Below are 26,234 nucleotides of genomic sequence, written 5' to 3' on the forward strand. Positions count from 1 at the left end.
CCTCAATGCAAAAAAACGCGTTTTCTGTTACTTTTTTCATTTTTCATTTTTCACTTTTCATTTTTTTTATTTTTCTTGTTCTTTTTTGTCGTTTATAAAATTCATATATATACTTTTTTTCTGACAGGATTGAATTTTGTCCAGTTGGTTTTTGACAAGCATTGTCACTCTAACTCTATTTTTCATACATTTCTCTTATTCGTTACGCCAAAGGAGGGAAGCCACAGCACAAAATAAAACAGGGGTCGTGGAGCAAGGTCTACCAGAGCTAGTTTTTATCTGTCTTTATTTTTTGTACCAACAGCAACAGCAATAGCTCACATCAACTCGATATAAGGAACCAAATTAAAGAAACGGGCGTTCAATTCAGCACTCTTTTGCTTTTATTTTCTCCTCTTTCTTTCCTTATTGGATCTATTCCGTTCAACTTTGTCTTATTCTCCCTCTTTCCCTCCCTTCCTCTCCCCTTTTTTTGCCAGCAGCTCTATGCCACACTCGATATAAAATAAAAGGCTAATGAGTAACTTGGAAACAAACGTAATTGCCCTAGTAAGTACACACACCGCATGCATCTCAAACAACCTCGCCAAAAAAACTAAACCAAGCGAGCTTAGTCACCATTAGTGAGCAGAGCGACAAACTAACACACTTTTTGATTTCTTTACTCGGGGGTTTAGGCGGCACCGACGCGATCGATAAAGTGGTACCAATATGAGTGCAGTCAGCGGGAGGATCCGTCCAAGGAATCACAGGTGCTTTTGACATGTCGACAGCTCTTGGACGCGCGAATCCCCTGCTTTTGGCGACTTCGCGGGGTCACCGAAAAGGACATGACGGAGATGCAAGAGTTCATACATAACGCACATACGGTCCCCAATCTCGCATTACCCAGAGAATGGACCGTCTGGGTATTCTATGCAGCTGCTCCCGAGCAAGAATCACCAGTTAATATTCCTTCAAACTTTAAAGGTAGGCTAAACACGTTGAACTTGTTGTTTCTTATGTAAAATAAGTTGGGCTTTGAAGGTTAACACAAAAAGGGAAAGACATTTGCAATTGAACTAATCTACTTATATTCTCATTTTGGTAGTTGTCAGTATGGGCGAGATCAGTTGGAAATCGGCAGTTGCGGCGGCAGCGGTCGTAGTGGGCGAGGGATACGGAGATTCAGAAGATGATGGCGCAACAGCGCCGACTTCGGAGATGTACGGGTTGTTCCAGCGCGCCTTGGACAATATGATCGACCGCGCCCTGCTGCCCTTATCGATTGTGCGGTTTGGGTTTCGGCAATGGATCACGCTAGCAGGTCTCCCACCCCAGCAGCAGCAGGGACAGGAACAGGAACAACAGCATCCGCAGCCGCAGCCGCAGCCGCAGCTACCCATTTCCCGCCCACTTGTTTCCTCCGCCAGCATGGATTTTCTCCAAGCCAGCGCCTCGCTCAGCCACACACCTCAACCACCCTCGCCACCCACTGCCACCCACCCGCAACAGCGGCAACAGCAGCATCCGACGTTTCTCCTGCGCTTCACCACCTGCATCTCCTCCCAACGGCTCCTCATACAGCCCAGTGCTCGCATTCTAAAATTCCTCCGCCCACTCACACTAACGGACACAAAGCCACGGCAATCAGCCACATTGGACGGGCCTACAGTCAGGCTGGCACCATACGGCATCTTGGCATGTCTTCTGGGCGCACCAAGCGGGGCATCGGCGGAGAACGAAACCGAGGCTATGGCGGGTTGGACGCAGGCATTCGGGTACCCCGATGGTCTGATGCATGTGGAGGGCGGTTCGCAGATGGTGTGGATAAGGTTGCTCGAAGGCAATCCCATGCTGTACCCTAGGCGCCTTGTACTTATTGACGAGGATGAAAAGAAGGAACCTGAGGCCATAGTGACAGTGGCAGAGGCAACAGCGATGGCAGAAGAAGAGGCCGTGCGCCATGTGGACGCGATCGAGAGAGATGCGCCTGTGAAGGACGAGGAAAACAAAAGCGAGGGCGAAGCCATGGCAGTTGACACCAAGGAGGAGGGCGAAGAGGGCGAGGAAGGTGAGGAGGGCGAAGAGGGCGAGGAGCTCAGCGAAGAGGGTGAGTTTGACGAAGAGGGCGAAATTGCAGACCCCGTCACAACTACAACCACAACCACATCCGTCATTGCCCCTCAACCGCGACCGCCGCCCGGCCCACTCTCCACCGAGCTGGATGCAATCATATCCAGGCTCCGTGCCGAACCACCCCTGCATAAACCAGATCCAACTCTCAATGAAATCCGCAAATCCGCTGCGCTTTACCACCAGCAAGTCCGTGCCGAACAAGAACAGCAGCAAAAACAGAAGCAACGAGAGAAGGAGGAGGAGGAGGAGGAGTTGCGCAAGCGGCAATTGGAAGCCACGGCAGCCCAGGCCAAGGCGCAGGTGGGGTCTCCAGCAAAGTCCAAGGCCAATGGGACAAAGAAGCGCGCCCGGAGCAATACCCGAGACGACGCCAGCAACAAGACGCGTAGGAAGTCTGTTTCTGAGAATTCTGCAGCCGCCAAGACCTCGGCCATGGATGTAGATGACTCAGCGGAGCCACTGGCCAACATTCTGGCGGCGACGATCACGTCCAACGGGGTTGGAAACGGCAGTGGCAACGGCGATAGCGGCGAGATTGACTCGCTGTTTGGTGACATAGTTATGGACGACATGGCAATGGCCGGCGGCGGTGATGACAGTCTGGGCGGGCCCGTTGTGGCAGCCAACGAGCAGACAGCGGGCAGTGGCGGCGGCGGCGGCGGCGACATGGGGTTGGGCGGGTTCGGGCAGCTGGGTGACATGGGGCTGGGCATGGGCATGGACGGCGACTTCTCCGCCATGTTTGGCGTCACTGACGACGACTTTAGCTTCTTCGACTCCGAGCCCACGCACCAGCCCAAGCCTGCCATGCCTCCGCCAGTCCCGCTGAGCATTAGCCCGGCGGTGGTTATCCCGGAGCCAACCACATACCCCATCAAATCTGTTGACTCCACGGCCGTTATTGCTGAGGAGCCCGTGCAGGATATCGATGATTTGTTCGATGATGGCATGTTTGACTCATTCTTTGGCGGCGGTCCGCCCACAGCCACAGAAATGCTGGTCGAAGATCCCCTGGGGGCCTACGCTGACGAGCCTCCCGCGGCACCGACTTCCCCAGTTGCTGTTGCAGCCGCCGATGTGACTGCCATGCCACCCGTGCACACGTTGTCGTCACCGCCACCAGGCAGTCTCACCGTATTGCCAGTGGCCGACTCGCAGCCAACGCCTGCCGACTCCTCATCGGCCGCTGCCACCAATGTCGACCTGGCCACGCCGGCATCTATCAAAATCACGCCTGCCGCTGCAGCCGCAGACCACCAAACTCCCACTGCCAGCGTTGCCCTTGCCGAAACAATGACTAGCGAGTACAAACCTCCTTTGCCGTCGAAACCCAAGCAGCAGCAACCACAGCAGCAACAGCCCATCGACACTACGCCCTATGGCTATGTGGTCACGCCGTACGACGACATCGGCAGCAGCGCGCGCTCATGGATGCGCGACCAGCCACTGGCCACGGCTACCCCCGAGCTGTGCGAGAAGCCCCTGAACCCCGTCGCTTGGATCAAGAGGTTTGCCGCGCGCCGTCGCGATAGCAGCAACGCCAACAGCGGCAGCGGCAGCGGGAACTTGCAGAGCATCGGAAAACTGCGTGGGTGGCTGGCGTCGTATCGCGCAAAGGCATCGTATGCGCGTGATTTTGTTCCCCGTTTTGCAAGGGCGCCGGCTGATGGTGCGAAGGACAGGCATTCTCGCCTGGGGATGTCCCCCATGGACCACAGAAGCCCTCTCGGGTCTTCGGCCTCCAATGCGTTACGCAGCTCTGGCAATGCAGAAGATGCGCACGCTGCCGAGGAGGATTCTCGAGCGGTGTCTTTTACGAGCATAATAAACCCCCGAGGATCCGCAGCCGCAGCCGTCCGCAACAGCAGCACCAGCGGCAGCGACAGCCGGATGGCCGGAATCCCGTCGATTATGCCCTCCCTGGACCACCAGTCCGAGCAGTATCAGGAGCAGAATAAGGAGGAGTTGCGGGGCGTGACTATCAGGGCGACGGAGCCCGGGCTGGTTCCCTGGTGGATGCACCGCGCCGGGCTATTCGCCGACTTACTGCTCTCTGCCCATCATCCGCCCTCCGCCCGGTGGATGCCAACCATTGCGCCGATGGTTTTCCTGGCCAAAGTCTCAGTGGCCGGCCATTCGGCCACATATGAGGGCGAAATCGCCCTGCAATCCGACCGCCGCCCTGCGTGCCGCCTCGGCGACCTGGGCGCCCGCATCGGCGGCCTTTTGGCGCTCGGAACTTTGCGCGAGTCGGCAGATAAGGATGCCGATACGATTGTGGATGGGATTACAGATAAAAAGGGGAGCCAGGACGCGCGGGATGCGGCGTTGCTGCTGCTGGATGCCTGGCTTGCACGGATGCGCACAACGGACAAGTGGGTGGGCATCATCGAGACCATAGCCGAGTGGGCCGCACACGGGGCACTTCCCCCGACTCTCACTGCTCCAGCGCCGGCACCAGCGCATGACCAGCAAGGATCTACTCACCTAGTCATCTCCGCCATATCCGCGCACCTCTCACTTCTCTGGCCCTCAGCAGCCGAAGTTGCACAAGTGCAGTCGCCAACCGTGTTCGAGTTGCCATCCTCGGGCCCCCTGACTCTATCGCGGCTAATAGCACTGGACAGCCCAGTGCCAATCAGCAAGTACCGGGGCTTTGTAGTGAAAAAGCGACGCACGATACAGCCCGCCACCCAGACAACCTCCGCGGCATCCCTGCCAATCCCCTACGGCCCAGGCACTCTGGAGCCTCTCCCACCCGCCCACCTCGTAGTGGGCACCCATGGCCAGCAGGACGTCTCGTTGCCGCTGGCTATGCTGCAGAACCGCGACGCGCGGTCACTTTATATTAAGCGCTGGCGGTACATGCAGACGCTGGCCAGTCGCGCGATCTGCGAGCAGCGTTTGGCGGACGGCGAAATCGAAGAAACTGAGGAGGGCGAGGAAAGGGAGGATGGCGAAGAAGGCAACGACGACGACGCCACGACAGCAGCCATGGCGGCGGTAGCATCGAGGGACGGATCAGCGGATAATTTTGCAGCGAGAGAGTGGCCGGACCCAGATGGATTGCAGGAAGCCGAGGATGCGCTGCGCCGCGTGTGTATGGTCACAAGCCCGATATCGCTGCGGTGGTGGTCCGCCCTGCAGATGCGGCCCATTGGAGCGTCCAAGGACATCCGCTGGTGCGCAATGCTTCCGCCCTTCACCAATGACCACGCAGGTGCCATTGATGCGTACTTGGCCAGCGTGGACTCGGCATACCAGACCTGCCATCTGGGCACGCACCGCCCGCTGGGCCTGCACAGCCGCGCGCTCTCAGGAATCCTGCCACCCTTTTCTTCCTCTTCTGTAGCAGAGTCTGCAGATTCTGCAGACTCTGAATCCTGGCACGCTCAGCTTCTGTATGATGCTGAGCGCCTGGGCACCAGCATGGCCCACGCGTGGTTCACCACCGCCAGTCACCAAGACCAGATACCGCCCAAGCCTGCTGTCACCGCCACCTGTCTGGTAGCATACGTGCTCGTGCCCTTTGCACACCAGACCGTTGCGCCGTGGGTGGCGCTGGCCGAGGCATCCTGCGTTCTGCGAAGTGTCTTTGAGGCCAGCTTGGGGAGTCTGATTGCCCGCACAGCCTCGGGGGTCCCGTCCAGCTTCTCACCCATCCATGCCAGCATCCCCTGGCCCTCCTTGCTCGTGCACCCGCTGCCACTGGACCTTATATGCGACTGGTTCGCCGGCCGCAAAACACCCGTGTCCGCTGCCGACGAGCTCGCCATAGCCATCTACAACAGGTGCTTGGAGTCCCTACCTGCACCGCCGCCCCTCGTGCACACGCCATTTGCGGCATCCGCAGTGCCAACCTCGCTGCAGCCGATCTCGGTCACCGGGGAGATTGGCGAGTTCATCCAGGCCTGCGTCAAGCGGACTCGCCGTAGGCCGCAGGCGACACGGTCGCCAGGGTGTTTTGCGCTCGTGCAGGATCAGCCGATTGATTCTTTCTCTGCCGCAGGCACTCGGGCGTTCGCACACCGGGCGTTTATCGTGTCATCACCATGCACTTTTCCGAGCCGCGGGTCGAGCTCGTTGGCGCCCGCCACAATGTCCATGGCCATGGCCGCCCTGCGCACAGACATTGGCGATCCGACCAATGATATGTCTCGCGCTGCCCTACCCGTGGCTGCCACCGCCTCTTCTGTCTCTGCCAGCCGGATTCCTAGCGCATACCCGGCAGCACCACAACCGCTAATCCCCTCCCCTACCGTACAACCAGCATCGGTGTCGGTGGTCTCAGCAAGCCAGCCATTGGATGAGGCAGCAGGTGCGCCTGGCAGTAAATTATCTGCAGACTCGTCAATGTTGGATCTAGAAGAGGTCCGCGTCGAGTTCCCCTCGCCAACCTCGACACTCTCCCGATCGCAGTACACCGCCCTGGTGGCCCACCCCCTGCGACCCAATGACGAGACAAGCACCCTGCACTGCATATACCTGGTGGTTCGAAACTGGATCGTCGTTTGTTGGTGCGATGAGCGCGGAGAGTACATGGAGCACGAGGTTTTTGCAGACAACCAAGGGGGATTGTCGAGGACGAAAGGTGATAAGATTTCTGCTTCTGCTGCGGGGCGTATTTGGGCTGGATGCTTGAGGTATCGGGCTCTTTTCGGCGGTCGGTTGCGCGTGGTCTTGGGCCAGTGGCAGGGCACGTCTGTGGAGCAAGCGGCAGAGTGGCGGGCGTATGCGGGTGCATGGAGTAAACATACCGATAATGTTGATCTTGTTCTGGTCAATATTGGCCTCAACCCACCTGAGGGTCTCTCACTGATACACTCGACAACAAGCCATCCCACCAATTCTGCTGCTGCTGCTGCCACTACCACCACTGCTACCAAGAAGCAGCCTTCAGATCACAATATCCCTGACCCCACCACAAGAGTATCCGAAACTAACGTACCACAATTCACGCTTATCCTGCACTCGCAACAACCACACCTCCACTTCCTGCGAACCACATCTGATCGCCCCCAGGATTTCCTCGAAGATGAAATCATCTGCCATTCCCAAGTATTCCCCACAGGATACCTAATAATGGAAAGCACCTCGCCTGCCCCCGCCGCCGTCGCTGTTCCCTGCCTCTGTGTTCAGTTGCTCTCTCCCTCCCCCACTCACAATCAGGCATCAAGTGCCGATATGACGTTTGATCTCTTGACCACAAGATCTGTGCTTAAGCAGTACCATCAGATGGCATGGCTCAGGCACGCCGAGCTTGATTTGCGCACCCTCAGGGCCCCGAGTATTGGCAGTGAGGTTGCTATTGGGGGTTCTGGCGGTGAGTCAGATGGCACATGGCCTGTGCGCTATTTGCCCCTGCCAATCGCTGTACTTGAGGATATCCAAAGTGCAATTGAGCCACTGCTGTTACTGCCTCAGAACCCATGATGTTTTTCCTGTTTCTAATTCTGCTAATATTACAAATGTTTTCTTGTTTCAAAAAAGCGATAAAAAATATGCTTTTCAAATAAAAAACATTTTGCATACATAGGATGATAAATAAATGATAATTAATTATAAAAGTGAATAAATGAATGATAATTTTTTTGGGGATGGCAGGTAGCGGGGGTGGTGGTGGCAGGTTGAAAAATAAAAGTAAACATGTTGACTTTTAAAAACACATATCCCGTATTCACTGGTCATTCTTCGCCATTAGCCCGTCAAAATACGTCGACGACATGGCTGGCTGCTGCTGAGACAAGCCGTTGTTATCATTATCCTTGCCACCCGACACATCATGCTGCTGCTGCTGCTGATGGTACGTCAGTTTTGTCGACATGGACGCCAACGACGGGCCATGATTGCCCACATGCTGCGAAATCGAATGCTGCGACTGCTGTTGCTGCTGCTGCTGCTGCAATGAATGATAGTGATGGTCAACGCTCCCACGCTTCGGCATAGTCATCGACGGCTTGCTGCTAGTAAATCCATTGTTACCGTACGGCGTGTACCTGGCGCCCTTCTCCATATAAGTAGAGGAAGGCGACAAGGGTGCGACAACTGCCGCAGCCGCCGCCGCAGCCGCCGCAGAGCTAAGAGATGTCGAGCTCCCACCAATCCCGTTAAGAGCATTCGGAGGCGACGACGGGACCCCAGACATTCTCTGAGGCGAGTTTATATAACTGATAGCCAAGCCCTGTGCTGTAGATTGCTGCTGCTGCTGCTGTTGATGGTGTTGCTGGGAAAGCGAATGGTGATGCTGATGGTGCATCCCAGAAGCCATGGCCTGCGACAAAGACGCCGAATGCGAATGCGAAGCAGTCGAGTTGGATGTGGTCGGCGTATTAACTGCAGCAACAACAACGGGATCGTAGGCATCCTGGGTACGCGCTAGGTGAGAATACCCGGCCGCCGCCGCCGCAGAGTAAGGGTCGGACGGTGGCAGGCCCGCTGCCGTGGTCGGCGAGTTGATCGGCATGGTTCCGTAGAGGTACGAGTTAGGGTCAGGCTGGAAAATGGGAAACAACACATCAACCACCTTGAATTGCTCCGCCAAAAACCGCGCACGCTCAAATGGAATCCACACTCCCTTCAGGTGCATCGGCCCAACTTTGACCACGCGGCGTCCCTTTTCATTCTTCAGAATACCATCCCGCTTGCCCCGCGACATGCCGACGACATTGAGCAGCTTGGTGCCATTGATCATGTTGTCATCTACACAAAGAAAATAATATAAAAGAAAGCAGACACGTCAATCCACAAATTGGAAAGAAAAATAAATAAAACAATTAGCAAACAAATGTACATTTATATGTGGATATGTCGGACAATCAAAACATCCACATATCATGTGAGGATATTGTTGGTAAAAAATAGAATACATTATGTATGCCCATCGATAATAGATTATGAGATTCGGGAACAAGCGCCCAGTGTCGGAATGATTTGCCGTTGAGCGCGGGACAATGTTCACAAAGCGCAAAAAAAGGAAAGAAAAACTTTGGTTTACTGCAATTGCCACATTACACGACAACTACCCCGTTTTCGTCTCGGCACACAGTAACAAAGCGATAAATGAAATGACAAAAAGGGCCGAGTGTGTGTTATTCTGACCACTGATAAGACTTTGTCATGCCGACCGTTCAAACAAACAAACGAAAAAAGGATAATAGAGTGCGCAGCAACATGAGAATGGATGGCCAAAACGCAAGCAGCGAAAATGCAACATCAATCCTTGCATGTATGTGGGATGGAGGCGCGTGCTAGATTAATATTATGCAAGCCTGTATATACACATATACCGCCATGCACAGCAATAAGACTGGTAGTAAACCCGAATGCATAATTTTTTCGTAAAAAAAGGAAAAGAAAGCAAACATGCCGTAACAAAAAGGAAGCAAAATTTTGAGGAGACAAACAAAGGAAAAATATGGACATGCATAGCAATTAAAGAAAAATGTCGCTTATTCGTTTTGTGTGTAAAAGCATTACTTACCGTGGCGTCTAGCAACGCAAATTCCGCGGCTGTCAACTTGATACACAAGCGTCTGCTCGTCCTCCCAGAGCGTTGTCGTCAGGCGAGCCCGAGGCTGGTAGTAGGCTGCTGTGGCGGCTGTTGGCGAAGTCGCGTAGCTGTCATGATACACCATCATGCCCTGCCCGCTGGGCGAGTACTGGGGATGCTGGTAGACCGAGCCATACCAAGAGTTTGGCGTCTGGTGTTGCTGGCTAGCCGCCGCTGCAGCCGCAGCAGCAGCCGTCGCCATAACAGCCGGATTATGGGCCGAAAGCGGCGATGTCGGGCTATTGCCCCAAGACGTAGCCGTCGGCGAGCTCATCAGATTGACCATGCTGTTAGCCGTGGCTGCACCAGTGCCATCCGTCAATCCGTAGCTGTTGTGGTACCCAGCGACAGCAGCCGCCGCAGCATGTCCGTTTAGGTCCATGCTTGGCAGGCTATGGTGATGGTGCTGGTGGTGAGCCTGCTGTGACTGATGCGAGTGCTGCGAGTGCTGCTGCTGTTGCTGAGAGTGGAACTGCGTCGGCGGAGGCAGCATCTGTCCGTGACTGACGGGAGTCATCGGGTTGTAGTTCCGAGAGTAATCGGTTCCCTGCAGAACGCTGCTGTTACCTCCGATGGCCGCTGCGGCGGCTGCTGCGGCTGCAGCTGCTGCAACTGCGTCGCGCGATGCAGGCGAGTTGCCCATGCCATCATGGCTGGTATCAATGCCTGAAGCGCCCGTTGCGCCTGCATTAGTGCCGGCGGTCTGCCCGTTGCTGTATTGTGTGTGGAGAGTCGACATGACTGGTGTCTTTCTGTGTATATGAAAAGAGGTGTTGGTGTCCAAGGTTTTAAAGATAATTCACCAGCACAGTGGAAAACAATAGTGAATAGAAAAAGTGAGAAAATGAGTGGAAACTGTACAGGCTCAAATCAAGAATAATAAGAAAAAACAATAGGTGTCAAAAGCGTCAATGTGTGTAGGGAAAAAAGACTTGAAGTTTGAATATTGACGTCTGTGTATCTTTGATATAAAAATAGAAGAGAAAGAAAAGAAAAGTCTACTACACGCTTCTCGAGAGTATTGGATTTTTTAGTTTTCCAAATAAGGATGGGAAGCAAAAAGAAACCGCAGAGACGATTGGGGGATGAAGAAAAAAGAGCTGAGAGTTGAGAGAGCCTGAGAGCAAATAAATAAAAAAGAGGGAGAAGAGAAGAAAAGAGAGCTTGCTGACAAGCAAATAAAATAAAATAAAAAATTGGATGCGGGGAGAGAGAGGGCAAAGGAACGAAGAAAAAATAAGTAAAATAAAAAAGTAAGATTTTTTGGCTTTGAAAAGTAGAGTAACTCGACTGTATTGGGTGTACGACTTTGCTACAGTCTTTTTCCTTTATGTGTTTGCTGCGAAAAAAGGGAGAAAAATAATATGCAGATAGTTGGAACAGATGGGTATTAGTCCTGTTTTACTCTTGCAGCGAAAGGGAGGAAGGTGAGGCAGAAGAAGACTGGGGAAAACGGTTCCTTGTTCACAGCAAGCGTTTAAAAAATTATTTAGTGCGCCCACAACGAAGATGATGGTAAAGCTGCTGCTGCTTGAAAGTTATTCTTTTTTAAAAAAGGGTCGTTAAGAGTGCAAAATACAAAAATAAACGAGAACGCTATACTTTGCTTAATAAAGGGGGAGAATAAAACAGAGAAGTGTTGGTGGATGAAGATTGTAGTAAAAAACGCAAGATGAAAAATTGGCCTGGCAAATGCCAAGGTTTATATTATTTGATTCATTCAAATAATGTATATTTTTCCACTCCTTATTTTCCACTTTTGGCCGAGTGATGATGTTGATGCTGGTATTAGCACACAGCTAGAATATGGCCTGCTCCCGTTTTTTCCCGCCTACAATACAAAAAAGAGAGTATGTTATTTTTTTGTGCCATTCGCACTATTGAGAATTGAGTTACAAACGCCCAGTCCCGCTGGGGGAGAGAAGAGGGGAGGGGGAGGGGGAGTTCGATGAAGAGAGACAGGGGGGTGCGGTTGGCCCCTGCATCCTGCACCCCTTACAACCCCCGCCTCCCCTCACCCTTTTTATTTAGTTCACCTGCCTGCATCTATTGTTTCTGGCGCTGATGCTGATGCTGCTGCTTCCGCTTCTGCCTCTTCTGTTAGCAGTGCTGGTGCTGCAAACCCGCGCAAGGGAAATACAAAGAATGATGCCGACTGTCCCTTGCTGGCGGCATTACAGGAGGGAAAAATGCGATTTGCAGTGAGGTAGGGGGAGGTTGATGGATCCTTAATCTCGGTGCGGCGACCTACCCCCCTGCTATCCACCTCCCTTCGACTTTGATTTTTTTGGCTTGCACCTCTGCTATTACAGTCATGTCAATCTTTCGGTCGTCCACGCGGTCAGGCCAAATAAAGCAAACGATATATGGAAAGGCACAGTCAGCCGGTTTAACAGCGGATGTAGTTTTCCAGTGTATGTTTATCATTGGAGCAAGGTCTGCTTATTTCCAAACACAGGAAAAGAAAGCAACAACAAAAATTTTTAATATCTTTTCCACAAACTTTCAGATGCCTTGCTTGTGCTTGCCATTTTGGACGAACAGCTGTAAGGGCCAATACAGAAAAATAAAATAAAAAATTTTCATCGCAAAAATTAAACGAAGCGGATTGGCTGCTATGAAAAAGGGCTGATGACAAAGAACTCGAGCATAAAAAATTAGAGGAAAAATAAACGAAAAAATCGCTGATTTCTATTGTCATTTTTTACGCCGTTTTCTCACTCGAATTTCTCTCTCACACACACGGAGAGAAGGAACCCGCTCGCCATCATGTCGACGTGAAAACACCGAAAATAGACGAGAATAATGCTATAAAGAAACAAAGAAAAGATCAACAAGTGTATTTTGTACAGATGCCTCCAAACATGATATACTCGGACGGGGGAATAAATGGTGAATTAAAAAAAACGGAAAGGCCGACTAAATGTTACTTGAAATGAAGCGGAAACAAGGGGAGGGAGAGGAAAGATATTGCACTCGAAATAATAAAAAACAACACCTGTTCCTTATCCTTCCGATGCAATTCCCAAAAAATAAAACAAAAAATACATGGTTGTACTGGAATAACCATACATTTATCATTTTATTTACTTGATATTCAACATCAACCAAATATGCAGTCGAATAAATAGGTTCGTATCAGGAACCGGGATGCATGTCTAAGGTAGCCACTTGGAATATTATCCAATGTTTTTTCGCTACCAAAAACACATAACCTGTAGGTGCATCGCAGAAGACCGCGAGGGGCATATCAAAGTCTTGCTTCTGCGTATTTGAATATTTGAATGTAGTGAGGGTGGAAAGCAGAGAGTGGTGGCGAATTTTTCCAGCACTTTACACTTTGCAACACACATATTTGGTGAATTTAAAAATAAAAAACATCCGACAATGCTCACCTTTCCTTTCTTTCTTTTTTGTTTTGGCTGCAAACGTGTTCTTGGAAATATTTTAATTTCAGATGAATCTTGTCGAGGTTCAAAACAATACAACCAAATTTGTATTTGAATTATTCCTCGCAATGCCGCGAACAGACAATTCCGAGTCCTCTTCGACCAGTGCCGCCACTTTTTCTTTTCTTTTTTAAAAAACATATATCACATAGAGTAACGTGACAGAAAGGGGGAACATGTTCACTTGTTGGCTACAAAAAGAGCTGGATTTCAAATCATATGCACTGGAAAAATGCATCTATTTAATTATTGCGCCTTTGAAATGAATAAAAAAACAAGACTTTTCTTTATTTTTGCACAGCTATCTGTAAATGTCGTTTTTTATATGCCTTAATAAGCGGTTTTGTTTGCAGAATAGTGGATTATTCCAAGCAAAAAGAAGGATGATAGATGATCATTCAATAATCCCCAAGTTCGGCAATAATACTACTTTTTATTTGCACGACCAAGTTGATAGTTAAATGTCCGTACTATGTCTTCAATTTAAGGGCAAGTAAAATAAGAAGCATCCCCTGGACCCTACTTCCAATATCCCCTAAAATATAATGTAGTTTTTTCACACACATATTTGTTCTGTCCGTGCTGTTCGAGAGATGTTTTTTATAAATACTACTAATTTACAATTTGGAAAGAGGGATTCCAACGCGCACACACACAATGCATTTCCCTTATCACCCTTATTGCTGGAATAACTATATATTTTAAAGCAGTAAGCAACCCACAGACAATTTTTACATTTTAACGCGATTTCAAAACTCGCGTGTTTCTACGCGAGAAATTAAATGCTTTCTACCCTATGAAGCATCTACTGCCAAGAAAAATATACGTAGTATTTTTTAGCACAGCGCGTATCACCGAGGATATCAAGAAAGATAATGTAAAACCCAGGCCTCAATGTTTCTTTCGGAGATAAAAATACTCGTCTTTTCTTGTGCGAAAAGAAGAACATCTGCAAAATTATTTATGCGCATGGCATAGCATGACATGACCTTACATAAGTAACAGGGACACTTTGGCGCATGATTTGCGTTGTTCTTTTGAATATTTTTTTCATTATTGCTATCAGGTATGAGCGTGGAAAAAATCAAAAGAACAAGAAAGACACAGCACCTATGCGCAGTGTTATTTTTATTTTTTGCATTCCATGAATGTGTGTGCGGGGACAAAAAATATGTTTGGCCATGTGCAAAATATATGTAAAGCGTTCTTTATTTTATCGGACATGCATCAGATGTGTAACAACAATGTATTTTTTTTGCAAACAAGTTTAAAAATTGAAAATAAGTACTTTTCTCATTAATAATTTGAATGCATATTTTTGTCCTGTGACGCTGTATTCTGATCGTATTGAACGACATGGTGGATATACATGTCCATTTGCAAGTAAAAAACTATTTTGTCTAATCTTGCCAACTGACCAAAAAACAATAGAAAAAGAGGGGTGTCACCTGGTTATACCAAGTCCACTGTTCCCTATCCTTTACTCTTTCTCCCTGAAGATTATTTTGAACAGACTGGGTGTGTTAAGCGAAGACAAATATAATTGTATACAATGTTGGTTTCCCCCAAAACAAAAGTGTCTGAGACACGTGTTGTGCTTGTGTCTGGCGCGTGTGAGCGTGCGCGGGGATATGTATAGAGTAAACAAACACATCCGAGATTACGAAATGAAAGTCAGCAGGTGACTGTTTATTTACTTTATTTTTATATTGCTTGCCATTCAAAAATAGAACAATAGATATTTAGAAGCAGAAGAATAATATGACTGACCACAGTGAGCTGACCTGACAAATGACAAAATATTAAAATGTGGCAAGACTAATTTTTAGGTATGAATGCAGATAAACAAGCAAAAAAGGTATTCCATGCTTAAGTTAAAGCGTACTAGATGCACACACAGGTACATATTTCATATCATTTTTGCTATATTTTTAGCATATTCTGCTGGCATGTTCATGCCACTTGTGCAAAAAATGCACGTATTTCCACATATAAACAATTTACATTAAGATTGTATACCTGCACATCAAGCCATTGCAGTTTTGCGGAGAAAACGTGCATAGTCTGGCGCTTATATTTTATGCTTTATCATTAACCAATTCTTTCCCCCAGCCTCCCCATTTTTACTGACATATTAGTGATGCCAATGTTTACTCGGTATTTCATGTATTTGCATTGGTGCACCCTGTGCATTTGCCTTATTTTTAATCCGCAGCCAAGCAACGCAGAGCGCCATGCCTATATTTTTTTGCGTTATCGGATCACTGAAAAACAATTTACATTGTTGTCATGTATAATTTTTGGATACTCTTTTTTGTGTGCGTGACAAAACAGGAACAAGGCAAATGATTAAAAAGGGGGACTTGGTGGTAAATAAAATAAACATTTGACATGGTATGTAGGGATCCCGATAATACATACATATCCCCCACTTATTATCACCCTTGGAAGTGCTTGGAAGCGGGACAGCAGAGTGCAATTGTGATGTGTCGCATTTTTCGGCACTATTTGTTTTTTCTTGTTTCCGGCTAGGAAATTAATAACACCGGCCAAATGAAAAAAATCACAAATGTTTTTTCTAAAAGCATACAAATGCCATTGTTGCATATGGGCTTATATTTTGCCTCAGCCCAAGATGTGTTCATATGAGTACAGAAAATCGATTATTCACTGCAGCAAATGAAAAGCAAGCGGGTGAGCGAAACGAAAAAAAAACCGAGATGGAATCCTGTATCGGTAACATCTCCTTCACTTGCATTCACAGGCATTTTCTGTGTTTTTCTTTTTGTATATCTCATTTGGTAGTGAATCTCATCATCAACAAACAAATAATTGGTGTCTGCGTGATGATATCACGCCGTGTGTATTTTTTTATTTGAAAGCTCATTTTGTTTGGGAAATCCCTTTCTGTCGCACCCAAGTTCGCCTCCACATGAACCCCGTAAATAAAAATAAAAAGCACAATATTATTGTTTAAACTTTCCCGTTTTCGCATATACATCGTCGCTAGCGAGGTGTAGTGAACACATGAAGTTGAAAATCCCTTGTAACAATTTTTTATTTCTGGCCAATAAACAATTGGCTTCTATTTTGTCTTTTTCACATTTCCGGATTCGAGTCTCGTGGTTATTTTTCAGTTTCACACTCCGTCAACTTGCCTTTTATTACATCACAATTGTTTACTTATTTTGGGGAGAAAAAAGAGCAAAGCGGAATGAGCTCGAGAAAACGGCAAGAATGCAATTTTTGACAATGAGATTTCTCAAAATACAAAATCAACTTTTGGCCAACCACACTTCTGTCATCTAATATTTTTAACAAGAAAATACAAAATGAGATTTACCAAGCAAGATGTCACTTTTCATCCCCCACACATTTCCATTTTGCCCACCCACAAAAAAACAAAAAAAACTGAGCTTTGAGCTTGACAAACACACACTAAAGCCTGGCTGGATAATATAAAAAAGTAGTCCTACACGTGATCGCGGGTACATTTTCTGTTGAGTTGGTTTTTTTAGTTTCTTTCACTTGTCAAAGAGAAATATTGGGGGAAATGAGAATGAAGGTGCGTGTGAACTACTCGTACAAAGAGATTTTTATTTATGTTTTGTGCTGAATCACTTTCGCGAATCACAAAAAAAATATTTCAGCAAAAATTAATGGCGGAACAGAATGATTTTCTCAGGACAAAAAAAAATAAAAAACAAGCCACCGCAATTCCAATTCCAATAATTTAAAATTGTCCATGATAATCCTTGTATATTTATTTTTTGTGCAATTGTATAAATTTTTGTTGAAAATGATAAATTCAACAAAAACGGGCAAAAGGAAAATACAATAACGTTGTTCATTTTCATGGTGGTGAAAAAACTATTCGAAAAAGACCCGTGTCAATAAACAAATAGCAAATTGAAAATAAATTGATTAATTTTAAATAATTAACAAAAACTGTACAATTACAGTGTATCGAGCACCTAATTTTTTTAACAGCATGCTCATATAGAAGATTAAAAGCCTAAATTGAAAGTCGCAGATATGCTGCTCTCTGCAAGGGCGTGGGGGGGAGAACAGGCATAGCAAATATGAAAAAAACGGATCCAAAACAATTGAGCGGAGATGCGAGCTGTTTTTCATTATATGATGAGCGAGGTGCATTTTTCCGGCGCAATTTTATCTTCATTTGAATATTGGAATAGTGCCGGCTCATGCAAATGCCTGTTCACGCACTTTGCATGGTCAAAAGAAAACAAAAATAAAGGTAATTGAAGTAAAAAAATTAAAAAAGGCTGCACGTCAATTTGTTTGTTTGGCTGCAATCCACAGATCGCTCGCTATTTCCACAATAAACTTGACGTTTGGATTTTCCATACGCATTGCATTTATCATGCATTGACAAAAAACAATAAAAGTGTTGGCCAAGTTCCTTTATTTTTTTGTGTTGTTGCATGCAAGGCAAGGCAATGCAAGCAATTTTTGGTCTGCAAAATGTCCAGCGGATTAAAGATCTAATAACCTAGATTATCCACTTGGCAAATTGTCAGCAATGAAAAGTGGCTTTTTTATTTGTTAATATTGTGTGGCGATTATGATTTCATATTTGATCTCGATACGCATATCTCATATCTCATATCGCATCTTCAGATCAGTAATCTAAAGACAATTGCTTAAAATAAATCTATTTTTTAAAAAAGTTTCGTCAAAAATTTACAGCTTACTTAGCGACGGATTCTTGGTCATTCCTTTGCCACTATTTGAAACTCCGACTTTACCCGTGGCAGTGTCGGGACTTTTGAATATCGACTTGTCATTGATGGCCTTGACCTTTAGCTTCTTACTGGCACCACCCTTGGCAAACTTTAGCCAGGCTTGCTGGCTGGAAGCAACCGAGCCAGCATCTGCCTTTCCACCCTTTTTCTTATCCACCCTTCCCTGTTTAACAGGTTTGGGATTATGACCGGGCTGGCTTGCAGGCCGATCGGCGGACTTTGTAGGCTTTGTGAGCTCGCGCAGATCCAATGGCTGTACTTCTTGCATGTCACCGTATCCAATAAACGCCACCTGGTATCCGTTGTCACGAACAGCCACGATGCGAGCAGGGTAGAATTGGGAATCGGCGGCATAGCGCGCCTCGCAGTCATCACCAATCTGCCATGCCCTTGTGGCAATCTGAGGCAATGTTTCTAAGGATTTATCTGTGTTTAAAGCAGATGCCATTAATGCTGTAGCTGCTTGTAATGGTTGTGGTGCTGGCTCATAGAGCTGCTTAGTCAGTTCCAACAGGTCTTGGATTTCCTGTTTGAGCATCTGCAGATCAGCGCTTTCTGGGTCGGCGGAAAGAGCCAGCTCGACCTCGGCAAGCTTTGTTGTGTACGCTTCGATTTCAGCAATGTCCATGATATGTATGATTTAAAGGGTTGTTCAAGCAGGAAAAAAATAATTTATTTTAGGCTTTATTAAATAGTTGGCTGGGCAATGCTTTTTTTTGCTGGGCAGGGTGAACCAGGTCGCGCAGTTTCGTCAATGCTTGTGCGCGTCATAATGGGGCTGATCCACATGACTGTATGAAAAATTTAGGGAGGGACTGTTTGATCTGCATTCCTCAGATTTTCAGATATTTGCGGAGGAGGGGATGAGGCGGAAAAAGAAGGCGGAAATGTGGCTCTGGGATATTTCTTTACATTTTTAATCGCTTCCTCACGCTTTTTGCCACAACAAAAGTTGCCACCCGTTTCGATTATCTTTTTTATTTGCACTTTTATTCACTTTGGCATTCTCTCGCAAAATTCGATAAAAAATAATAGGCTTTATTTTACTATAATAAAAAATAATAATGAGCGAAGCAAAATTAATCCAGGCAAGTGGCAAATACCAAAGGACTGCTTGAATAGCAGACCGACACTGCTTTATTGTTGGGTTTAAAATTTGAAAAATAAGCATGTATGCGCCAATAATAACACTAAAAAACACTATTTTTTGAACACTTTACACCTTAGTCTTTTATTCCGTCGGCACTGGCGGACGAAATAACACGGCGGTATAATATGGGCACAGCGACACTCACCCAACTTATCAGTCATTTCACGCAAAGGTAATAGAGAACGCCCTAATTCAGACAAAGGGTTGAAACAACAGTGATATTTTTTATTTTATAGCTAATTTGCGAGTTTGAAGTCCACACACAATTCTGTATATTTCTGTAATTCCTTATTTTCTTGCTTGTGTAGGGTGCAGCTTGAGGATGCCCTGGCGGGCGCCCTTGAAAAGGCGATTGGGGGTGGCGGTCACAAATACGGGTCAATAAGGGGCAACAACGGGCTCAACGCACTATCAAACAACACAAAAAACGCGCCCGAAGAGATTGCAGGACTATCACAGGCTTTGCAAAAGGAGGTGGATGTGTTGATGCAGATGCACCTGCGGCTAGGCGAGCGCATGAACAATGAAATTGTCCGAGCACTTGAATCATTTTTCAAGGAGCAATGGCGGGCGGCACAGGACATTGAGGCCAAAGTGCGGCAGCTAGCAGTGTCGATGCGGAGCCACCATGAGCAGATCCCCAAGCTGTCTGCGCGCACAACGGTCAAGTCAGCGAAGGTCAGCCAGCAGGCTAAACAGAGGCTTGATGGGGAGACACAGCTGCTGATCCAGCTGCAGCAGCGATGGCAGAAGGAGATAGTCGGCCTGGTGGACGGCTTCGAAGCTATCGAGGTTTCGCGCACAGAGCTTGTCCGGGAATCTGTGTTCCGATTTGAGCACTACCGCGTAGAATTCTTTAGGGCCGCACAGGGCGGCGCCGACGCAGCGAGGAAGATTGCCAAGGATATGCACACACAGGCGAGGATTGTCGACACAATGCGTGATTCCATGTACGGGTCTGGCCCCACACAGAGTATACCTGTGAGAACCACTGCTGCCCCTACTCCAATGGGGGCGAGCGTGGCGAGTTTGCAGAGTGCGCGCAGTTTGCAAGGCAGTGTCGACTCGGAGGGAGATAAGGCCAAGGGGCTGCGTAAGTTGGGGCTTTTCCTCGGAAAGGGCAGGCGAGTGTCCAAAGAATTGCCTGCGAATGCATCACCTGTGTCTTCGATGTACAGCCGCAGTGTCAGCAGCAGCAGTGCATTGCCCGCAGTCACTGCCTCAGGCGCTCCGCCAAGCGTCTTGTCGACTGTCACAGGGCATTCCGAGGCAGCCAGCACAGGTGTTTCTAGCGACGTCTCTGGTGTGAGTGGAAACCCGGCGCCGCTACGGCAGCGCAGCAGCAGCAGCAACAGCCTTGCATCAGCGCAGTCGGACCAGGCGCCGAGGAACGTGGGGGAGAATGTTTGGAATCAACAGCAGCAGCAGCAGGAGTCGTCCTCGTCGTCGAGGCAGTCGATGCGGAACGGTGGGGGTGATTTTGCTGAATGGGTTTTTGCCGATGGGTCGCAGGAGGCTATCTCCACGACGATGGATGCGTCTATGGGGTCGATGGTCTATGTGATGAACAGCCAGTTGCCGGCCATCCACGAATCTCCCGGCATTCCCGAGGAGGACAATGATATCTTTGCGCAGAAGGACGATGCGAGCCGCATCTTTGGCGATATCAGCGATGTACCGTTCGACGATGTCAAATTCAACAACGCATTTGGACCGGAGTTTAGCACCACGGCCACAGATGCCTTGTTTCAGCCAAATACAGAGGCAGCAGCATTGGCTGTTGACTTGGACTCTGTATTTAGCATTCCCAGCCGCGGCAAGGCAGCCGAAACCGTAACTGCCAGGCAGAAGCCTGTCCTGGATGCGGTATTTGACTTTGCAGCGGCGTTCCCAACCAGTGGCACTGATGCCATGGCTGCACACAAGCGCAGCGCCAGCATCGGTGCAGCCTCGAAACACACACAGGAGGAGGATGTGAAGGGCAGTGAGGAGCCAGCAAGCAAGGCGAGCGACAGCGAAGACAATGAAGACAATGAAGACAACAAAGACAACGAAGACGACAACAATTCGATAGACCAGTCGTTCCGCGTCAAGTTCTCGATCCGCGAGCGCGCTATCTGCGATAACCCGGACGAGTCCAAGGCGGCGTTGTCACGGGTCACCACGCTGCTCCGTGCAGCGCCATCCACAAGCCGCGGCAACCGGCGTCGTGACGTACGCACCATGTACGTGCCGTCCAGCTTGCCCACCACCAGAGCTGCTGCTGGGAGTGAGGAGTGTGCGGCAGTGTCGACACCGTTGCTGCACCAGCCAGAGGCGTCTGTGGCGACGACAGAGAATGTCAGCGAAGTGACTGCCAATGATGCCAACAACAACAATGACGACGATGATGATGTGCTGCTGGCCAATGTGGTGAAAACCTCGAGAACCACGCTGGACGGGGCGGCCAACCAGGATGCCATTCCTGTTGCCACAGCCACCGTCGCTTATGTGTCGGCAACATTTGAAGAGCCTGCAATGTTTGACGGTGACGTGGTTGCTGTGGGCAAGGTAATTACTGCAGAGCCAGTTGATGATAAAGCAAAGGCTGCAGAAGGAGTTGAAGAGGTGCCTGTAGATAGTGCTGCTTTGGGACTCGATTGCAACAGCCAAGAGGAAGTGCGCTGCTCTGGAACAGCCAGCGCAGTCCACTGCTGTCATCTCAGCTAGTGCAACTGCAGCAGAAGCATGATGGTCTTGTTCGGCGCCGTGCCCCGCCTCCGCCGCCAGCAGTCCGCGCACGGTCCTCCAATCGACAGCAGCAGAGCCAGGCGGCACTAGCACCAGTTGACGGAATGGTACCTGAAATAACGAAGGTCGAGGATGCGGTGGTCCAGCTGCGTGACGACGCTATTGCTTGCCCTTGGCAGATGCAGAAGCAGAGACCGAGTCGACGCACACGGTGCCGGCAGTACCGCTGCGTGGGCGGCGGATAGGCAGCACTGCAGGGCCACTGGCAATAGCCATGCATGTGCGCGAGACGCTGGACTTTGACTACGAGCAGGGCACGAGGGGCAGTCGACCATCAGCCACCTGGTGACGGGAGAGATCAGCATGCACATCGCCAGCGCAATCAACCCTCTTGAGCTGGCCCCGCTGCGCATCGGTGTGCAGCGGCCGGCGCACGATAAGGCGCAGCTCGTGGCCAATCCGGGCGTCGTCGTTCCCGACGCCTCTCTGACAGCGGCCCTGATGGACGGCCGCGAGTGGTTCCGCTTTGTGCGGCCCAACCTCTTTGCAAACGTAAATGCCGCGGGCTCGGACGTCGCGGTGTTTAAGTACCAGGCGCAGGGATCTGGTGACCAGCGCGTGTTGCCTGTGGACGTGAGTCGCACTGGCTCTTGTGAGCCGGGGCTCTGCTCCTTGGAGCTGCAGTGCGCGCCCAACGGCTCGGCTACTTTGCTGGCGATACTATTGTTAGCCCAGCGGTTTTGCTCAGCATTGATGGACGAATTTCCTCGCAGGAGTCGCGTCCTGAGGCGGTGTGGTACCACGAGCGCAACAGTCTTTTGTGGCGCCTGGACAACGTATATGTGCCACAGGTGGTAGGCGGTGAGTGTGTGGAGTCGAGGGTGCTGATGTTGGAAGCTCGCGGCGACGGGTCGCCTGTTCCCAGTACTGTTGCGCTTAAGTTTGAGGCGCGCGCCTCGCGCATTGTTGATGTGCCGATTCTTATTGCACGCGTGTCGGGTGGCATTTCTGCGCCTGTGGCTGTTGTCATGGACCTGCGTCGCGGTGCGTCAAGTCGGGCAAGTGCATTTATAACTTTGCCAATGTGCTTTCTGGCGCCATAGAGGAGGGTGTGGCTGGGGATTTTGAGCTGGGGCTGAATTCTCAGGAGAGTAGCGGTCCTTGGCCAAGAGCTGCAGCAGCTCCATGACGTCCGAGGCGTGGTCCGAGAATGATGACCAGCGCAACTGATTAATATTTGTAATTTTTTGACCAGCACAGTTCAACTATTCGAGCGAATATGTACTTTTCAAAGTCTAAAAAATGCGTTTGTAAATGGCTCGACTAGTGTTGAAATAGTTGGTTTGCAATTTTATTACTCAATTTTTGTTTCGCAGCTCGCTCAAATAAATCATATTCACAAACACGCAATTTATATATTACTCCAGATAAATCATAAAACAAGGTCCGACATTTCACAAAATTCAGAGCCAGCGCTCAAGGACAAGACTGAGGCCGCCTTCGAGTCTAACATCAAGTTCAGGTGTTGGAACCGCGACATTACGTTGGTGTGCAATTTTATTCTGATATTCTATATCGTCGCGAATTTTTAGAGCGCCACCCTGCTTTCAAGCGCCCTGCTCAACTGTCAACCGATTCGAATGCTGCGCCCAAGCCCAAGGCCGCAGTCAAGATAAAATGATCCAAAGACTGGTGCAGCATCCAAGCGCACAAGACGATACTTTTTTTATCATTTTTCTCATATCAAGACGGTTATTACTGCTTGCCGGTCGATCCCACTGGGTAAAACCAATGACAGCAGATGAGGGGTTTTGGCCTTTAACCAAAACTCCAATAATAATATTTTGAATTGTTTTCTCGATTAAATTCCTGGTTCATTTTTCTTTCTCATTTTATCTATCTTTTTAACTCTGATTGAATGAACTAGCAATGTCCGACTTTACAGACAGCAATCGCACACAGGGCAGCAACCCTTACCGCCCCTATGCCGATACGGCCAGCAATTCAGCGGGCGGCTCGAGCAACGGCGGCGGTGGCAGCGGAATTTACGACGATCTGAAGAATCCGCTGGAGGGGCTTCGTAATGCAACCAACGGGCAATTCACAGGCTCCTCGCTCAGAGCTGCGGGCTATGCGCCCGACGCCAACGGGGTGTCTCTTGAGGACTCAACGCAATCGACCTCGGCTACGATGAGCAGATGGATATGGCGCAGGCGGCCAAAGAGCTGGTCAAGTTTTCGGGCTATCGTTTTATATCAACTCTGCTTGCCTGTCCCTTCAGCATTTCGCAAACGCTGCTTCAGGTGCAGTATTTGCCGACGGCAGCCAAGTACTCGGGGATGAAAGACAAGCAGGAGGGTGATGCTGCCAAGGCGTACGACAGCGAGGAAGGTGATGCTGAGGATAGTGTGCCGGATCCAGATGATCCCACTTACTACGAGTACCTGAGGGCCAGGCACAGCGGGCGCACAGTGCAGTATAGACCGGCGGGCAGGGCGCGCGTGGATCATCGCGGGTACGTTGTTGAGGGGCAGAAGGAGGGCAGTTTTAAGCCCGGATATATGCTGGACGCGCTTCCCGAGACCAAGCTCACTGTCCTGCGCCGGCTGCTCTCTCACCCGACCGAGGGGTTCCTCAGCATGTTCAAGGGAACATTATCGCAATGGCTGTACAACATGCTGCATCTTCTCTTGCAGCCTACTTTGGAGGGCGTCTTGAACGAGATGTTGGGGCTTTACGATAGCGCGCCAATGGCCACTTATATCGATGCTTCGGCGCCCAGCGCATTGACGCTGGTTGTTTCAAATGCCTTGGTGGGCTGGCTTCTTTCGCCGCTCGAACTAGTGCGCACCAGGCTGATGATTCAGTCGGCGTCGCCTATTCATAGGAAGTACAGCGGGACATTCCATGCACTGAAGACGGTTATGAAGGAGGAGGGTGGGTTAATGTCGCTATATTTTAGTCCGTTTCACATGGTCCCTTCTTTGCTGAAGCACACTTTGGATCCTGTGTTCCGCGACATGGGGTCTTTCGCTCTGGACCGCGTGGCTGGGATAGATCCTTATGATCAGCCGACAACGTTTGCCTTGGGCGGGCTGATTTGGAAGACTATGTCGGCGGCTGTCATGCTGCCCATAGATACCATCCGGACGCGGTTGCAGGCGCAGACGCGGTATGTGAGTAAGTTGAAGGGGTCAAAGCCCCTGGGTAGCAGCGCGGTTGGCGGGAAAGAGTCGTTCAAGGAGTTCCGCACTTGCGTGCCGCTTTCCGAAGTGCCATATACCGGCATGAGCAACTGTGCTTGGAGGATGATTACGGAGGAAGGAGAGTCCCTTGGCCAGATGAAGAAGAGACAAGCGGCGATCATGATGGCCATGATGAACGGAGATGATGTGAAAGCACAGAGGATGCAGGTGGGCCAGTATGGGTTGAGGGCGCTGTATCCCGGAATTACCCTGCAGTTGGTCGCCAATGTAGCTATTTTCGGACTGAGCTTTATTAGCACAGATGAAATGGAGGATTCTTTTTAGAAATAAATAAATAAAATATAGTATCTTATTTATTTATTCGAATGTTGTCCAATGTGCACAATATATGGATTGTTTATTAATATTATAATTGATAGATATGGAAATAGAAGCGCATACTAGTCGGTGGTATTAGACAAATGTAGGAAGAGCGCGGGGTCTAATATAAGTGATAGTGGCTGGATTGGTGCACTTGTTAACAACGGGCGCGGAGCTAGTTGTATATCCATTGGTCTCCGTGGTCTCTGTAGTCTTGGTAGAGTTGTCGGTAAATCTTTCAGTAGAGCTCTCGGTGGTACTGTCGGTAGAGCTTTCAGTGGAGCTTTCAGTGGAGTTGTCTGTGGAGCTCTCAGTGGAGCTGTTAGTATAGCCATCGCTTTCCTCGGGATTAGGTGTAGGGACAGGGGTAATTTCAGGGACAGGAGTAGGGACAGGAGTAAGTTCGGGGACGGGAGTAGGAACGGGAGTAATTTTGGGAGTGTCGTCGTTCTCGTCGGGGTTTGGCGTAATAATGGGGGAGCCGGGGATAGTGCAGGGATTATCAATCTCGTAGTACTCGATTATGGAGGCAAGGTACACTTCCAGATACTCGGACCCAGTAATATCGAAAATTTTAAACAAAAGATTAAAATCCAAAACTTCGGGAATATCCAAATTCGGTCCAAGAAGCGCCTCAAGTTTTCCGCGAGTCTCGTCACTAAATTTTTCTGCAACATAGTCGAGACTATCACCCAACTCGGAACGGAATTCGGACCATTCTTTTGTTATGGCAGTGCGCGTACACTGGCTTTTCCAGTCAACGGCAGCATACACAGGAGAATAGGCAGTGAATCCAAGAAGAAGAGATTGGATGAGAGCGTTCTTAATCTTCATTATTATCAGAGCGCAAATATATAGTAAATGTTTGTTTTTAAAAAAGCGTGCAAAAAGAGAAGAGAAAACAGA

The 26,234-nt window shown here is 49.1% G+C and overlaps 6 protein-coding genes across 6 annotated transcripts; 3 read left to right on the plus strand and 3 right to left on the minus strand.

Annotated features, from left to right (window-relative positions):
* Positions 1 to 377: 377 nt before the first annotated feature.
* BX661DRAFT_25104 (uncharacterized protein) lies at positions 378 to 7,619 on the plus strand. Its single transcript, XM_051538998.1, has 3 exons — positions 378 to 549; positions 678 to 969; positions 1,091 to 7,619. Exons 1-3 carry the CDS (start codon positions 517 to 519, stop codon positions 7,549 to 7,551), a joined length of 6,786 nt encoding a protein of 2,261 aa, XP_051391435.1. The 5' UTR covers positions 378 to 516; the 3' UTR covers positions 7,552 to 7,619.
* Positions 7,620 to 8,590: 971 nt separating this feature from the next.
* BX661DRAFT_143345 (transcription regulator HTH, apses-type DNA-binding domain-containing protein) lies at positions 8,591 to 9,752 on the minus strand (the record flags this gene model as incomplete). The annotated part of the gene is made up of 2 exons (XM_051533004.1): positions 8,591 to 8,817; positions 9,599 to 9,752. Coding segments are annotated over 2 exons (381 nt in total), but the record flags the coding sequence as incomplete, so codon positions are not given.
* Positions 9,753 to 17,793: 8,041 nt separating this feature from the next.
* Positions 17,794 to 18,600, minus strand: BX661DRAFT_182961 (uncharacterized protein). Its single transcript, XM_051536110.1, has one exon. It carries the CDS (start codon positions 18,508 to 18,510, stop codon positions 17,821 to 17,823), a length of 690 nt encoding a protein of 229 aa, XP_051391437.1. The 5' UTR covers positions 18,511 to 18,600; the 3' UTR covers positions 17,794 to 17,820.
* Positions 18,601 to 19,300: 700 nt separating this feature from the next.
* BX661DRAFT_25192 (uncharacterized protein) lies at positions 19,301 to 21,933 on the plus strand. Its single transcript, XM_051538999.1, has one exon. It carries the CDS (start codon positions 19,519 to 19,521, stop codon positions 21,739 to 21,741), a length of 2,223 nt encoding a protein of 740 aa, XP_051391438.1. The 5' UTR covers positions 19,301 to 19,518; the 3' UTR covers positions 21,742 to 21,933.
* Positions 21,934 to 24,008: 2,075 nt separating this feature from the next.
* On the plus strand, positions 24,009 to 25,280 carry BX661DRAFT_138397 (mitochondrial carrier domain-containing protein; the record flags this gene model as incomplete). The annotated part of the gene is made up of 2 exons (XM_051532716.1): positions 24,009 to 24,938; positions 24,996 to 25,280. Coding segments are annotated over 2 exons (1,215 nt in total), but the record flags the coding sequence as incomplete, so codon positions are not given.
* A 141-nt stretch (positions 25,281 to 25,421) lies between these two features.
* BX661DRAFT_171216 (uncharacterized protein) lies at positions 25,422 to 26,162 on the minus strand (the record flags this gene model as incomplete). The annotated part of the gene is made up of 1 exon (XM_051533682.1): positions 25,422 to 26,162. The coding sequence occupies one exon, from the start codon at positions 26,160 to 26,162 to the stop codon at positions 25,422 to 25,424; it is 741 nt and encodes a 246-aa protein (XP_051391440.1).
* Between the last annotated feature and the right edge of the window lie 72 nt (positions 26,163 to 26,234).

The sequence above is a fragment of the Kickxella alabastrina genome (assembly GCF_025024165.1).
Source record: "Kickxella alabastrina strain RSA 675 chromosome Unknown BX661scaffold_12, whole genome shotgun sequence".
In the NCBI taxonomy this organism is placed as follows: domain Eukaryota; kingdom Fungi; phylum Kickxellomycota; class Kickxellomycetes; order Kickxellales; family Kickxellaceae; genus Kickxella; species Kickxella alabastrina.

Bases quoted from the DNA above. Each gene is read 5' to 3' on its own strand.
- BX661DRAFT_25104 (XM_051538998.1), top strand. From the start codon at position 517: ATGAGTAACTTGGAAACAAACGTAATTGCCCTA. The intron at 550-677 runs GTAAGTACACAC...TCGGGGGTTTAG, and splicing joins AAACAAACGTAATTGCCCTA to GCGGCACCGACGCGATCGAT. The intron at 970-1,090 runs GTAGGCTAAACA...TCATTTTGGTAG, and splicing joins TATTCCTTCAAACTTTAAAG to TTGTCAGTATGGGCGAGATC.
- BX661DRAFT_182961 (XM_051536110.1), bottom strand. From the start codon at position 18,510: ATGGACATTGCTGAAATCGAAGCGTACACAACAAAGCTTGCCGAGGTC.
- BX661DRAFT_25192 (XM_051538999.1), top strand. From the start codon at position 19,519: ATGCAGATGCACCTGCGGCTAGGCGAGCGCATGAACAATGAAATTGTC.